This window comes from Podarcis filfolensis (assembly GCF_964270895.1).
Source record: "Podarcis filfolensis genome assembly, chromosome: 11".
Lineage (NCBI taxonomy): Eukaryota > Metazoa > Chordata > Lepidosauria > Squamata > Lacertidae > Podarcis > Podarcis filfolensis.
The window spans coordinates 20420422-20435129 of record NC_139613.1 but is presented as its reverse complement, the minus strand read 5'-3'; the positions used below and the strand labels follow the sequence as shown (position 1 = coordinate 20435129).

Here is a 14708-nt window from a genome sequence, read left to right as displayed (position 1 = left end):
TGCTGCCATAGCTGTCAACTTTTCCCTTTTCTTGCGAGGAATCCTATTCGGATTAAGGGAATTTCCCTTTAAAAAGGGGAAACGTTGACAGCTATGCGTGCCGCCGGTGCACAATTTCTGTTCTCATCCTGAGGTAAAGTTCTTAACCCAAGGTACTACTTCCGGGTTAGTGGAGTCTGTAACCCGAAGTGTTTGTAACCAGAAGTGTTTGTAAACTGAAGTACCACTGTACTTATTTTACCTTTAAAGCAGCCTTCACCAACCTGGTGCCCTCCAGATGGGGCAGACCACAGCTCCCATCACCCCTGCTTTCACAGCTGAGAAAGGGTGTGGGGAGTCTGCAGCCAAGCCTTGCCCCTGGCAGATCAGTGTTATTCCATGCAGAGCCCTACACCAGGTTTAAGGGTGAAGGGAGTCATGTGACAGCTCCCCACGTGATTTAGAAACCCTGATCGTGCAGGAATCAGCTCCAGAGAGGCCATTAGAAATCAATTTGTTAACAGGAAAGCCTTGTTTAAAGCAGACAGAGAGAGGGAGCGAAAGAAAGAAAGAAAGAAAGAAAGAAAGAAAGAAAGAAAGAAAGAAAGAAGTACTAAGCCTTCATTTTACGTAAACTGAGTACAAATATCTGCAGACTCCAGGGCACAATATGCCATCCTTTGCAAAGGTGCCAGATCAGCACTCCTTAAAGTCCTCTGGATTCTGGAATGGCCAGCATCCCACAAAAAGCAGGGCAGCAAAGTAGAACAACAGAAATACGTGTTGCAATTCTAAATGTCATTTTTTCGTTCCTGCGGAAATAAATAAATAAATAGCCAAGCTGCTGCTGTTTAAATGGAAAGTAAATCTTGCCCTGTCACGGCACCTGACTGAGCATCGTGCAATATGGGAGGGAGGGGGAGAGAGATCTCTCAACTTGTCTGAGAGCTTTCCAAAAATGGCAGTTTAAAAATTATCAAAATTGCTATACAGTCCTGTTCCATATTTAGTGCCCAGATTATCCCACAAAGATGTTCTCGACTAATAAATTCCTAATTACAGTCTTCCTAAACCAGCAAACACTTCAGGCCTGTCAAACAGCTCCAATAATTCAGAAATGTGAACGCAGATCGTTTTTCGAAAAATGAAGCGGTGCCTGGCCAGTCAGACAGCCAAAAAATGATTACTCAAGCCTCACAGGGAAAGGATTATTTATGATAATCCATGCAATTCACAGACTTGAGCTCCACAGGAGATTTTCTTTTTTCTTCCTTTAACTTTATTTGAAGTGGGAGCTGGGGGGATGACAAACTCCTTCAAATGCCAGCCCTGCTTTGCCCATATTTATGTCCAGTCTAAATCTGATTGTCACGTAATTTCCACAATATTGCAGCTCAATACCGTTTATGAGTAAAGATGTTCTTATTGATCCAACCACCAAAATCGCATGCTGGGCTCTACGGGAAGCCAGAACTGAAATGACAGCAAAACTACAGTCTTAGATCCTGTGCAGAAACTAGGGTGAATAAAGCCTTTTCCTTACCTGCCCGATTAATTTCATTGCATTGCTATTTTTGAGATCAGGCCCTGAGCAATTAATTGCTAGGGAATCCATGACTCTGCATGGCCACAGTGATGATGCCAAAGAGAATGGATGTGGTGCAATGGTTATAGCACCAAATTAAGATGGATGAGACCTTCTAATACCCTTTCAGCTATGAAGTTCACCAGGTGACCTTGTGCCAAACACTATCCTTTGGGGAAGGACTATAACTCAGTGATAAGAGCATGTGGTTTTCATGCACAAGGTTCCAGGTTTGATCCCCAGCATCTTCAGGTAGGACCAGGAGAGAAGACCCCATCTGAACCTTGAAGAACCACTGCCAGTCACTGTAGACCAGACAAGAGTCAATGTGGTGATACTGAACTGCAGCTCCCATTGACACCAGCCAGCATGGCCAATGGCAAGAGATAACAAGAGTCTTACTCCAACACCATCTGGAGGAAATCACTTTGGCTGCCCCTTGTGTAGACAGTACTGACCATGGGTCTGCCTCCAATATAAAGGCAACTTCCTACATTCCATTTCCTGTTTTCCTAGGTCTCTCATCCTACCAGCATATAGTGAACCTAACTTCCAGGAACCTGCACATTGGCACCAACTGAACAACATCAATTAGCCACTCCCTACTGAGAAGCACTCCTGCCAACCTAGCAGTTTGAAAGCACGTCAAGTGCAAGTAGATAAATAGGTACCGCTCCGGTGGGAAGGTAAACGGCGTTTCTGTGCGCTGCTCTGGTTCGCCAGAAGCGGCTTAGTCATGCTGGCCACATGACCCGGAAGCTGTACGCCAGCTCCCTCGGCCAATAAAGCGAGATGAGCGCCGCAACCCCAGAGTCGGTCACGACTGGACCTAATGGTCAGGGGTCCCTTTACCTTTACATTACTGAGAAGCAATATGCCAGCAAGCATTAGTTTCTAGGATGGATTTGGGAGAAATTCAACTCAGTTCACATTTAAAGGCGAACTTACTTAATTCACACTTTTGGAAACAATACGAGAACCAAAACACAGCCATCCTTGGAAATTTGCACTTCTCCAAATTCTGCAGTGCAGTTCTCCAGCTAAGTAATGTGTGCAAAAAATGCATCTATTAGAAAGGTGCGCACATACATGCACATAAATAACTTACATAAATGCATTATATTTGAAAGAAGTATGTATTAGAGGAAAACGCATACAAAAATGTGAGCATTAGGAGAAATTTGCACTAAAATGCAAAAGAATTTTAATGAGGACATTTTTTAAAAATGCAAACCGATTTGAAAATGTAGAGAACTGAACTTAAGATTGGAAAAATGAGAAATGGGGAGAAACCAAACTTTACAGATTTGCACATCTCTAGTTACCAGGGAACTGTTCTCCTTTTTATGCCCTGCTTTATGAGATTCCCTAGGCATCTGGCTGGTCAATGTTGGAAACAACAGGCTGTATTAGATAAGCTTGGAGGTCTAATACAGCAAAGCCATTCTCCAAATGTGCAGGGAGGCTTCCTGTGGGGAATGGAAATCTTTCCTAGAATCAAAAGAAGCTGCCTTATATCCAGTGAGGCTGATTTGTACATCTAGGCCAGTATTGTCTATTTTGACTAGCAGTGGCTCTCCAGGGTCTCAGGCAAAGGATCTTTCCTGTGATCTCTTCCCTGATCCATGACAAGCTAGAGGATCCACACATTGAACCTGAGACCTTCAGCATTCAGAACATGCACACCTACCACCGATGTGCAGGCTGGAATGTGATCGTAGTCATGAGGCTGCAATTTGAAGCACAGAATCTGATATGCATCGTTAATATTGGGCAAAGCAATCTTAACAGCAAGGAATGAAACAGAAAGATAAAGCGGGGAATTCTTACCATAAAAATAAGGGGAGGGGAACCCCAACAAACCAGGACTATGAAAATATGCAGACTGGTTCTCACTTTTGTGGAAAAGGCAAATTCTCCACTTATTGTAGCCTGTTTGAATTTAACATCCCTGAAAATGCAAAGTCAACCTGTGCCCATCAACCTTGGCCAATTTTACCTTTTGGTCATACAGTTTCGGCTGTGAATCTCCCTTCTGGGCACAGAAAACAAGAAAATATTTTTCCCCCTACCATGAAGGAAGGCAGGATGAGAATCCCATCCTGCATGCACTTGAGCGAAGCCAGTTGAGACAGAAGTGCTCTTCATTCCCTTCACAGGCAGAAACATGCCACACAGTCACGGAAGAAATGCTAACCTCTCTTTGCCTCGGCCACAAGGGATGCAGGTCTTTACAGAGTCAACATTATCCATCCTAATAAAAATGTCATAAGTCAGCCGGTTTGAATTCCCCTCTCTTCAGCATCAGGCATCAAGAATTATAATCGACTTTCAAATGCTTAACTCAGGCAGGTGAAAGGAAAACTTAACAATGTGAACTCCTGGCAGTTTAGCATTCGAGGGCCTTCAATCACATCTAAACTTAGCAGTGAAAAGACCTTCACACAAAAGATGGAACGGTCTTGCTCTCTCTGTCGCTCCACGGGGCAGGACTAAGCCAATGGGTGGAAATTGCAGGGAGGCAGGTTGGGATAAACTTTTTTTTAGGGCAAGATCTGTTTGACAGTGGAACATACTGCCTGTGGAGATGCAGGCTGCCCCTTTGCTGGAGCTCTCTAAGCAACGGCTGCACAGCCATCTGTCAGAAGTGCTTAGTTGCACCCATCATTGTCGATCCTGCACTGACCACCAACATCCCTTCTGACTCTAAAAGGGTGCTTCCACAAAGCACATTTAAAGCACATTACTTTCCCCAAAGAATCCTGGGAACTCTAGTTTATGCCTTGCAGAGCTACAATTTCCAGCACTCTTTTAATCAAGATTTACCAGACAGAGGGACACATATGAAAGCATCAGACAAGTATCTTTTGGATCCTGGTAGTGTGCAGTTAATCACTAAAACCACATATATTTTTACACTGACTGACAAAACAGAATTGCTAAATTCTGACAGCAAAATGTTTCAGCTTCGGCCTTTGCAAGTTGCTCTGATAAAATATAACGCTGTTTCCAAGGTGACCATTACTGAATTCTGAGCTAATGCTGGATTTTCCTGGGAAACAGCAGATCCAGTTTAAATGCAAACCTAATATGGGGCATTGTGTGGACACTGTGAGAAGCTTGCATGCACAATTAGTTCCAACTCCACAATAAACTGTCTTGCGGAAGCCCACAAATTCTACGATCCCATGGAAAGCAAAAAAAAAAGTTGGATGAACTCTTTCTTACAAGTAGATGCAGGAACAAAGTCATTTCAGTGTTCTGAACACACAAACCCTTCCTCTCCAATCCCCTCACCTGCTCACCTGGTTTCCTGCCCACCTGGCATGCTGTTGGCAGTGGTAATACCACCATAAATCCTAGGGCAGCTGCATAGAGTGGGACACAAGAAGCCCCATTACCTCCACCACTCCCATGCCTCTGCTGCTGGAGGACCTGCTGAATGCATATTATAGGCGGACACTTCTTTTCAAGAGCTTTAAAAGTGAGCAGATTTCTGGAGTCTTCAAATTGCATTCCAATTTACAAATGGAAGCTGCTGTTTGCTCACCCCAACTTACGGCACAGTGACTCCTCCCCGCTAGTCCCATGTGTCATAGAATCAAGGGACCACAAGGGTCATCTAATCCAACCCCCTGGAATGCAGAAAAAATTTTTGCTCAACATGGGGCTCGAACCCACAAGCCTGATATTAAAACTCTCATGCCACACTGACTGAGCTATCCTGAGCTATAGACAAGACAGATGCAAAGACCAGTGCAGAAGGATTCAATTTTTAACACAGGAGTCAGGGGATAAGTAGCTGCTGCTTCTTGATCCATACCCTGCCATGTCCCTGAAAGGAGTTGTACTCTTAGTGGGACATCTATATTTCTGGAGATTTATTTGGGGGTGCTGGGAGCCTAGTTGCAGTGGATAGAACATTCAATGAAACAGCAGTTCCACCCCATCCTAACCCTCCTCAGGTGGACTTCTGTGGGTTAGGATTGCTTTGCCCATTTATCTCACCAACTAGTAAAGCTTTTACTATTACACTGATAATGCAAGCCCTGTCCATCTCCTGGGTTGGATCTCAACACATCAAAGAAGCATTTCAGTTAAAGACATTGTAAACTTTTTATGAGGAATTGGGATTGCAAAAATAGAACTCTACAGCGCCTTCTGGTGTCACAGTGTTATAATGCATATACAATGCCTATAAAGCGCTTTCTCTTTGCCAATGTAGCTGAGTCCCTGGAGATCATATGCCATTGGCAGCAGAAGCAAAGCTATACAATCATCTCTCGGTACGGCAAAACTGGCTCAAACTGGCTGCAGTCTTTATTTTAATCTCTGTTGCCTATTCTTTCATTTCCCTTTTCTCTCTGCCCACTAAAAGGAGGTGTTGCCGTTTAAAGGTAATCCCTTCCCTGCCCTCTGTGAAATGAGGATTTGCCCTGGTGCAGAGAGGGTTAGAAAAAGCCAGAAGTGTGAAAAGGAAGGGTGTTAATGTGTTTCTGAATTTGTTAACTGACCTCAAATTCTCTCTCTCTCTCTCTCTCTCTCTCTCTCTCTCTCTCTCTCACACACACACACACACACACACACCCCTTTTCTCTTTTCATCCAAACAGCCCTGATCTTCTGGGGAGAAACAGAAGGAATAAGCTAGGCAATGGCAGAGGCAGTCAACAGCACGGCTGTGATTCTAATGACACCACATCCAGCTGCTACAATCATGGAAATTGCTCCTAGCATTTAACTGCTGTAGCCCAATTCACACATTATGATCTCCCACGCTTGAGGATTGCCCATGCAGAAAAACAATAATAATTCTGGGACACTGGTATAGTATGGTGGCTAAGAACGTAAGTGAGAAAACTCCCTGTTCAAGTCTCAACTCAGTCAAGAATTCATTACGTGGTGTTACACAAGCCAGTCGTTCCCAGACTCAGAATCTGATCACAAATAATTGGGAAAACAATTTCTTGGTTCAGGAGTTTGGTATAATGGGTGTTCAGTACCCACTTCCTAGAATGTGTCTATCCAGTCCCACAATGATGTCCAAGTATGTGCAGAACATGCAATGATGCAAGACAGGTCTATGAATGCCAATACATGGATGGCATGCATAGCAGCTAACCCACATGAGAATGAGGGTCCCAGGACAGCTGAAACTGACCTATCTCACAACAGTGCTGTAAAGATAACAAAGATAATAATGTGAAGTTATTTGAACAGTCAATAGAGTGCTTAGCAATATCATCATTCCACTGTGATTTGATGCACAAGGCTCATTACCCATTGCAGGTTCAAGGAATGAGATTTTGGCTTCTGAGGACAATCATTAGGAGCCAATTTCATATATCTAAGAATAATAATAATCAGCAAACCAAATCACCAGCACCCATCTGAGTACTAAAAATGTTGCAAGAGTTTTCACGATAAATCACACAGCACCGAAAAGGTCATTTGAGTCCCAGCCTTGAGCTATTGATCATCCGTACAAAGCATCTCTAAAATTGCTGATGAGAAAGCAAATGCATTAACTTCCTTGGTTATGAAATTTAATTGTAATTGTAAATGCTGTTTGCATTTGTTTCTTGCTTGAAGCTAAAGGACCTAAAGCTGTGAGGTTAAACACCCTAATGTGAATTCCAGTATCTTGTGAAATCTGAAAACACTCTCAAATCTAGTGCTTTTTCCACTAGATAGACATTTTAAACTTTATTGTAGATACACACGGACCCATCAGTACACAGTCCAAGACAAACACCTTAAGTTCAGGGATTTCAACAGATGTGTGAATCGATCCTTTGCACTCAAAAGTAAGTCCCGTTGATTACATAGGGGTTTACAGTACTTCCAAATAAGTTTCCACAGAACTGCAGCCTAAGTCTGCAATCCTAACACACCAGCGAGTGTGTCATATTGGACACAGTTGGCCTTACTTCTGAGTAAACATGCTTAAAAGATTTCACTCTTACACGCACTTCAGTCTGAAATCATATGCACATTTGCATGGAAGGAAGTCCTTCTACTGAGTAAATATGTTTAGGATTATACTGTAACTCTTGTTTTGAATTGTAACCTAAGACAACAGTTTGCATTTCATAGGACAGCGGTTGCCATACTCCCCACCAACCATGGACCACTTGAAAATCACTGGAGGACCACTTAATAATTTTTCTAGCTTTTGTAGCAATTGTAATGCACTGTGCTAGATGCTGTATGATTTTAAATTGTACTTTTATTGCTTCCTTTACTCCAGATAGACTGCATTTTATTTTTCTACATTTTCAATTCCATAGGATTTGAATGGTAATACAATAAAATGTAATAGAAGAAACGAAGAAGCGCAAAAAAGGAACCCAATTAAAAATCAATAGCAACATTTAATGTGATGGATCTGCTGCCTCTTGTCGTCAACTGAAAATTCACTGACACACCACAGACCATCTGAATGTAGCTCCCGTTAGACCACCATGTAGCTCCACAGACCACAATTTCCAAACCCCTCTCATAGCAGACTTCACCCATTCAAAAACCTCACCTGTGACTGAAATCACATCTATTTGTCCTGTGCTGGGAATATAAAACCGTGTTTGTCACTAACATATAGCAAAAGTAACTGGCATTTAAACTTATTGCCATAGCTAAATTGGGGTAATAGAAAGTTATTCTCATTAATGTACTCATAGCATCTTCAACATATTACTCCCGATACTGAACATATTTACTAGGAAGGAAAGTACAGCGGTACCTTGGGTTAAGAGCTTAATTCATTCTGGGGGTCCATTCTTAACCTGAAACTGTTCTTAACCTGAAGCACCACTTTAGCTAATAGGGCCTCCCACTGCCACCACACTGCTGCTGCGCGATTTCTGTTCTCATCCTGAAGCAAAGTTCTTAACCCAAGGTACTATTTCCGGGTTAGCAGAGTCTGTAACTTGAAGCGTCTGTAACCTGAAGCGTCTGTAACCCGAGGTACCACTGTATTGCTTGCTCTATTGGAATTTATGGGGCTATTTCCAAATAAATGCCCTACTCCTATAAAGAAAATCTATGGCATTCTGGGGCTTTTAGTTGAAAAAGAGCACTATGAGTGAACGTCACAGAGTATTATAAAATTATGTGTCTAAAAAGTGGGAAAGGTTTTTCTCACTCTGATAGCTTATTTAACTGATGCCTAAGTATTAAAAATTGTGTGTGAACACGTTTTCTCACAAAATATGTACTTCTGAATGCACATTCTGAGTTTGCTTTTCTCAAAAGTAACATATTATATGCATTTTGGCATCACAAAAAAATCGGAGAATTGCAAAAGTCACCGGAAAAGTGCATTCTGATCTGCACATTCATCCTTGAGTTGTAGATCAGGTCAACTGATACTGGAATTCACAAAGAAGGAATTCCTCAAGCATCCCTGTTCACAGTGCTAAAATCCAGGGGGATCCAATGAAGTTGCACAATGGGAGATTTGGGACAAACAATAGGAAATCTTCACACACTACATAACTCACCACCCAAAGATGTGATAGCCATTGGCTTAGGCAGCTTTGAAAGGAATCTGACACACTGATGGAAGGCAAGCCTAGCAATGGCTATTAGCCACTAGAAAAGGGATCACAACTCAGGGATACAGCACACATTTTGCAATCAGAAAACCTCAGGTTCAAGTCTTGGCATTTCTTGTTAAAACAATTTGGAGCCTCACAGATGTAGTCCAACAACAGCTCCCATTTATCCCTGACTTTTGACCATGCTGGCCTGGGCTATTGAGAACTAGAGTCCCAGAACACCAGGAAAGCACCATCAAAAAGGCAACACGTGCCATACATCCATCACGTTGGCCAGCCCTGGGTTAAAAGAATCAGGTAGCAGGTGATCAGGAAGACCTTGGACTGAGACCCTGGAGAGCCCACTGCCAGTCAAAGTACAAAGTGGAGAACCAGAGTCGGAAAAAGAAGTCCACATGTCCCCTTGTCCGCTGCTGGAAGCTGATTGCAGATGCTGCTTTCTTATCGGGGATGCAATCAACAGCAAGCCTTAGTTAGATGAGGCAGTCTTTGCATTGCATAGAAACAATTCAGAAAGGTTTTGTTTTTGACCTCAGATGTGTCATCCTCGGACCTGTGAACTGGACCACCAGCTCCTCTCACTAGCACATATGTGCACCAATGATGTCGAGGAAACAAACATACTGGAGCAATCCAACTCTGACCAGCTTGTGTCACACAAGGTGCCACAATAGCTGTCACAACACAAGTTTGGCTGTTGCAACAACACCTACAAGAATGGCTACAAAGTCTGATTACAGTGCTCATGTACTTAGGATCAAGCTGCCAATCATTTTAAATCTTAAACAATTCCACCGAACTGCTTTTTAAGCACATCTAGGCTGCAGATTCAGAAGGGAAGGTGCCCTTAGCATTTAACAACAAGCTAAACTCCTGCCCCACAAGGCAGACAGAAATGACCAAGGTGCAACCCTAAAGAGTACCGTAACTCATAGGAACCTTTTGCCGGAAGTTCTCACCAGCAACCTCGTCTTATGAACAGTTGGGTCCATCAGCCTAGGACCACTTATCTAGGTGTGCCTAGCTCTGCATATGATAGGGCTATGGATTGGGCTGGAGTGATATAGCGATGGATAAATACAGTTTAATCTGAAGAATGCAGGCCAGAGTCCTGAAGTAGATAAGATGCTGGGAAATATGCAATCAACATTTTGATTAAAAACCTGAAATCCAACCTGGCAGGGACTTCAAATATGACGTGTGTGTGTGTGTGTGTGTGTGTGTGTGTGTATTGGGGGTGTTGCTTAGTATCATAAAATCATAGAATTGAGGAGTTGGAAAGGATCCTAAGGGTCATCTAGTCCAACCTCATGCAATGTGGGAATTTCAGCTAAAGCATCCATAATTGATGGCCATCCAACCTCTGCTTAAAAACCTCCAAGGAAGGAGAGATCAGCTTTTACCATTTAAAGTTCTTCCTGATGTTTAGTCTGGATCTCCTTTCTTGTAACTTGAAGCCATTGAGTCCTAACTTCCGGAGCAGGAGAAAGCAAGCTTGCTCCATCTTGCATGTGACAGCCCTTTAGACAGTTGAAGATGGCTATCCTATCTCCTCTTAGTCTCATCTTATCTAGACTAAACATACCCAACTCCCACAACTGTTCCTCATAAGGCTGGTTTTCCAGACCCTTGGTTACCCTTAACCATTTTTCCCCCTTGGGCTACTTTTTCCAGTCAAAATTGACCCAACTGTTTTTCCACCTGCAGACAGAAAGATGTTGTTGTTTAGTCGTTTAGTCGTGTCCGACTCTTTGTGACCCCATGGACCAGAGCACGCCAGGCACTCCTGTCTTCCACTGCCTCCCACATATACTGCCCAAATTAGCCCCATGGGTAGAAAAGCAGGTGTATGGGGGACAATTCTAATTGGAAAAAAGTCTTTTGGCACCTTGTTCTCATAAAACTTCAATGTATTGTCCTTCTACAGAGATCACTCGAAAATATTTTACAAACACACACACACACACACACAAACCAGGTAGGAACTGCTGGAACTATCACCAAAATCTGCTTTCATGTATACACAAAAAGCAGATATGAACTGCTGAAACTATCACCAAGATTGGCTTCCATTTCAAAACTCACCACTTGCTCCTGATATTTGAGGGATAATGTTAACCTAGTCAGTCTCTCAACATAACACCACAAAAAGCAACTTAATCTAGACAATGGGCAACAGCTTTTCCTTTGAAAGTCCTTCTGCCTTGCAGCCAAGCCTCTTTGCCCATTAATACAGCACATTATGCAATAAAAAAATTACATAGCTGTTGCAGGGTTTTTTTTATATAAAAAAAATGAAACACAGGGTGAGATTTATTCAATGAAGTGAAGATTACTGTAGCCAAAACAATGTCCACCAACTGTGAATAACTTCAAAGTGTGTCACAGTTAATTGGTTCATTGCTCAGCTGTTAAAGAAGTGATAGTTATATGCACCATAAACTTTATTGAATATTTCCCCCCCTTATTTCAATTATCTGCAGCATTAACACAGAAAATTGCATACAGTGTTAACGTATTGCAGCCTTGCCTTCGCTGCTGTCATTACTTCCTTTTACTTTTGCTGATGGTTGACATGGGATCTGAATTTCCATGGGCATTGCACTACAAACATTACTCATTCCTGACTGTGCTCTTTCTACACCCACGCCTCTCAAAACACTTACTTTCTGTTCTGGTGATCCACCTCCCTCTACACCTGTCGAAAATAACCCTGCATATATTCAGAGCAAGAGCAAGGAAAGGCAAAACAAGCAAGAGCAGAGCCCTTGATCAATGAGCCTCTGATGACGAATCATCGCCCCACAGAACACCTGTTTCCAGACCAATATTTCTTCCAAAAGAAGCCTCAAGGCATCAACACTATCTTCAAAGGGAAAAAAGGAGGGGGGAGAATTCTTAACTTACTGGATACAAGCTGGTTTGGAATCAATAGAGAGTCAAAGGTAATTAAGCTGCTTCAACTTACTCATACCTTTTGGATCCTCCGACGTAGGTGAAGGTAAAAGTGGAATCTGCGTATCTGAAATCTGAAACACAAAAGAGCTGTGTTGTTGCTGAACGCTTATTGTTCGTTTTGTGCATGACGCCTAGCGTGTGAACTTGCTTCTCGTGTTCAGCCCACCCCCAGCCGGCCACCAATATGGGCACAGGGATTAGTCTTAAGGGGGGGGGGGGTGGAGAGAGAAATAATGTTACAGCAGGAACCCCCCTCCCCTCCCTGCAACAAGTGCTGCCTCGGTACTATGGCAACGGAAAGAATTTCCATTGTCAGTAAAGGCAACAGGCAGCAACAAGCCAGACTGCTAAACGCATATTAAACATTGCAAGTAATGATCATAGAGGAAAGCAACAAGCCAAATATTGAGGAGGGAGAGATGGGGTGGAGAGAGAGAGAGATCACAAAAAGGAAGACAGCCCAGCTCTGGACATCTGTAGATAATAATCTCTCAAGTTCCACCTTGGAAGAAGCCTTCTTCTATGCCACCATCAGTCTGCTCCCCATACACACAAAATATGGGCACAGTTTTGTGTTGGGTTTTTAAATATATATATATATATTTGTTTTTGTTTAGCTCTGCTGATCACACACACCAAAAAACAAAACGGGGGAGACTCTTGAGAAATCAATCAGATGGAAGATCTGACCAAATAGATCAAAAGGCAACCTAACTGAGGAAAGCATCCAGCGCTTGAGGTTCACTTAGGTGCCCCACAGAGCATTAGTGTTGTGTGTGCGTGTCTGTATGTGCCGGGGTGGGGGTAAGGAGGGAGAGATCCTTGCAAGCTTTCAGGGGGGGAAAGATCAGCGTTGTTCTCACAGAGAACTGTCAACAGAGAATCGTGATGCCATTTGGAGGGGGGGAGGCGACACCAAAAGAACACCCCCCCCAAAAAAAAAACCCACACACGCCCGAAAGCATTTCATGGGCGCGGGAGTGGGGGGCATCGAGGAAGAACCAAGAGCAGCGGCTGGCAAACTCACCTGCAAACAGGCAGTCCTTTTCCGCCTTGCACTTTTGGATCACAATGTCAATATCCTTCTGAATCCTCTCTTGCCTTGAACACATCCCCATGAACTAAATCCCTGGGGGAGGAAAAAAATTAAAAAAGAAAAAAAAAGAGCAGCCTTCGGATTTCCAACCCCGCCGCCGCCACCTCCTCCTCCACCACCACCACCTCCTCCCTCGCTCGCTCGTTGGCTTCCTTCCTTCCTTCTCTGCCAGTGTTAAGAGGCAGTTAAAAGATGGAAACCTCCGAGGAAGGATGGGGGGTTAGCGGGGAAAGAAAAATAGCCAGAAGGCGAGGGGGGAAAGGTCTTCTTCCTCCTTGTTTGCTCCCCACCCCGGAGGAAAGGTCGATGTTGCATGCCCAGATGCGCTCGCCCAGATGTGCAGACCGATGTCCTCCTCCTCCTGCTCTTCCTCCTCCTCCTCCCGGCTTCGACAATAGATCCGAGAGTCAGGGGGTCGAGAGGGATCCTGGCGCTCGGGGAACCGCGGGGGGAAGGCAGCCAGGCGGCAGCAGCAGCAGCAGCACCCGGGAGATCGAGGCAGAGCCCACCGAATCGGAACCGGAGGCTTCACATCCCGGCTCCCCTCCGCCACCGCGGGGCGGGAGAGATGTTGACAAGGAGGAGAGGAGGAGGAGGAGGAGGAGGAGGAGGAGGAGGAGGAGGAGGCGAAAGGAGAGCAGCCCCCAAGAAGCCTCGGCGGCGGCGGCAGCTGGAAGCGGCAGGCGGGCGAGCGAGGCTCTTCCCCCGTCGGCATCCACCCGCGCGCGCACAGTGGCGGCTCCCCGAGAGGCCGACACTTCTGCAGCGACGCCAAGCCGCAAACCCCTCCCCTCGCCGCCGCCGCCGCTCCCAGCCCAGACACTCCGCCCGCCACACGTACTGTTGCTCGCCGACGCCGGAGCCGGTGGAGGCGGAGGAGCAGCAGGAGGAGGCGGAGAGGTCTCCAGGCGAGCGGCCGCCGCGCTCCCCTGCCAGGCGGCTCTTCCCGGGAGAGGTAGCTCCCTCGGGGAGCAGCCAGAGGAAGAGGAGGCGGTTCGTGGTGGGCGCGGGGCAAAAAAAGGCTCCTTTGCGCGCGAGTCCCGCCAGCTCCTGCGCTGCCCTTTTAGGATACTGGGTTGGGTTAGGTTAGGCCTCGGCGCGGCCAAGCGGGGGGGGGGGTTGGGGCGGGAGGGGACGGACCTGTGGCCCTTCAGGGGCTGCTGGCCTGCAACGCCCGTCGTCCCTGACCATTGGGCGTGTTGGCCGGGGCTCTTGGGAGTTGGAGTGTGGCATCGTCTGGAAGTCCAACTCCCAGGGGCTGAGGTCCTCCGATAAAAGATTTGAGGGGGCTGCCTCCCCCAGTCGATGGACATTGACATTCAGATGGTGTGCACCATCATGCGATCGATAATACGGGGCGGGGCTTAGCTGAGCCCCCCAGTATTTTTTTCGAGTTAACATCCCTGCATATACCTGTGTAAGGTATCCTTGTCCTGGCTTGATGTCTGACCTGTGAGATCAGGGTTTGAATCCCCACTCAGCCATGAAGCCTCCTGGGTGGTCTCATTGTTCAGTTTGTTCAGCTTTACCTG

General features: G+C 45.1%; 1 protein-coding gene across 8 annotated transcripts in view; it reads right to left on the bottom strand.

The window, feature by feature from the left end:
• Positions 1–14110, bottom strand: part of PARP8 (poly(ADP-ribose) polymerase family member 8) — a 158286-nt gene extending 144176 nt beyond the window's left edge. For 2 of the 8 annotated variants that reach the window (XM_083576068.1, XM_083576065.1), the window contains exons 1-2: positions 13108–13937; positions 12091–12151 (exon numbers count right to left, since the gene is read on the bottom strand). In XM_083576068.1, coding sequence (XP_083432194.1) covers positions 12091–12151; positions 13108–13198 — 152 coding nt within the window. In that variant the 5' untranslated portion in view covers positions 13199–13937. Of the gene's footprint in view, positions 1–12090; positions 12152–13107; positions 13969–14017 lie in introns of those variants that run through there. The other 6 variants (XM_083576066.1, XM_083576067.1, XM_083576064.1 and 3 more) reach the window with 5 other exon arrangements.
• Positions 14111–14708: the final 598 nt, after the last annotated feature.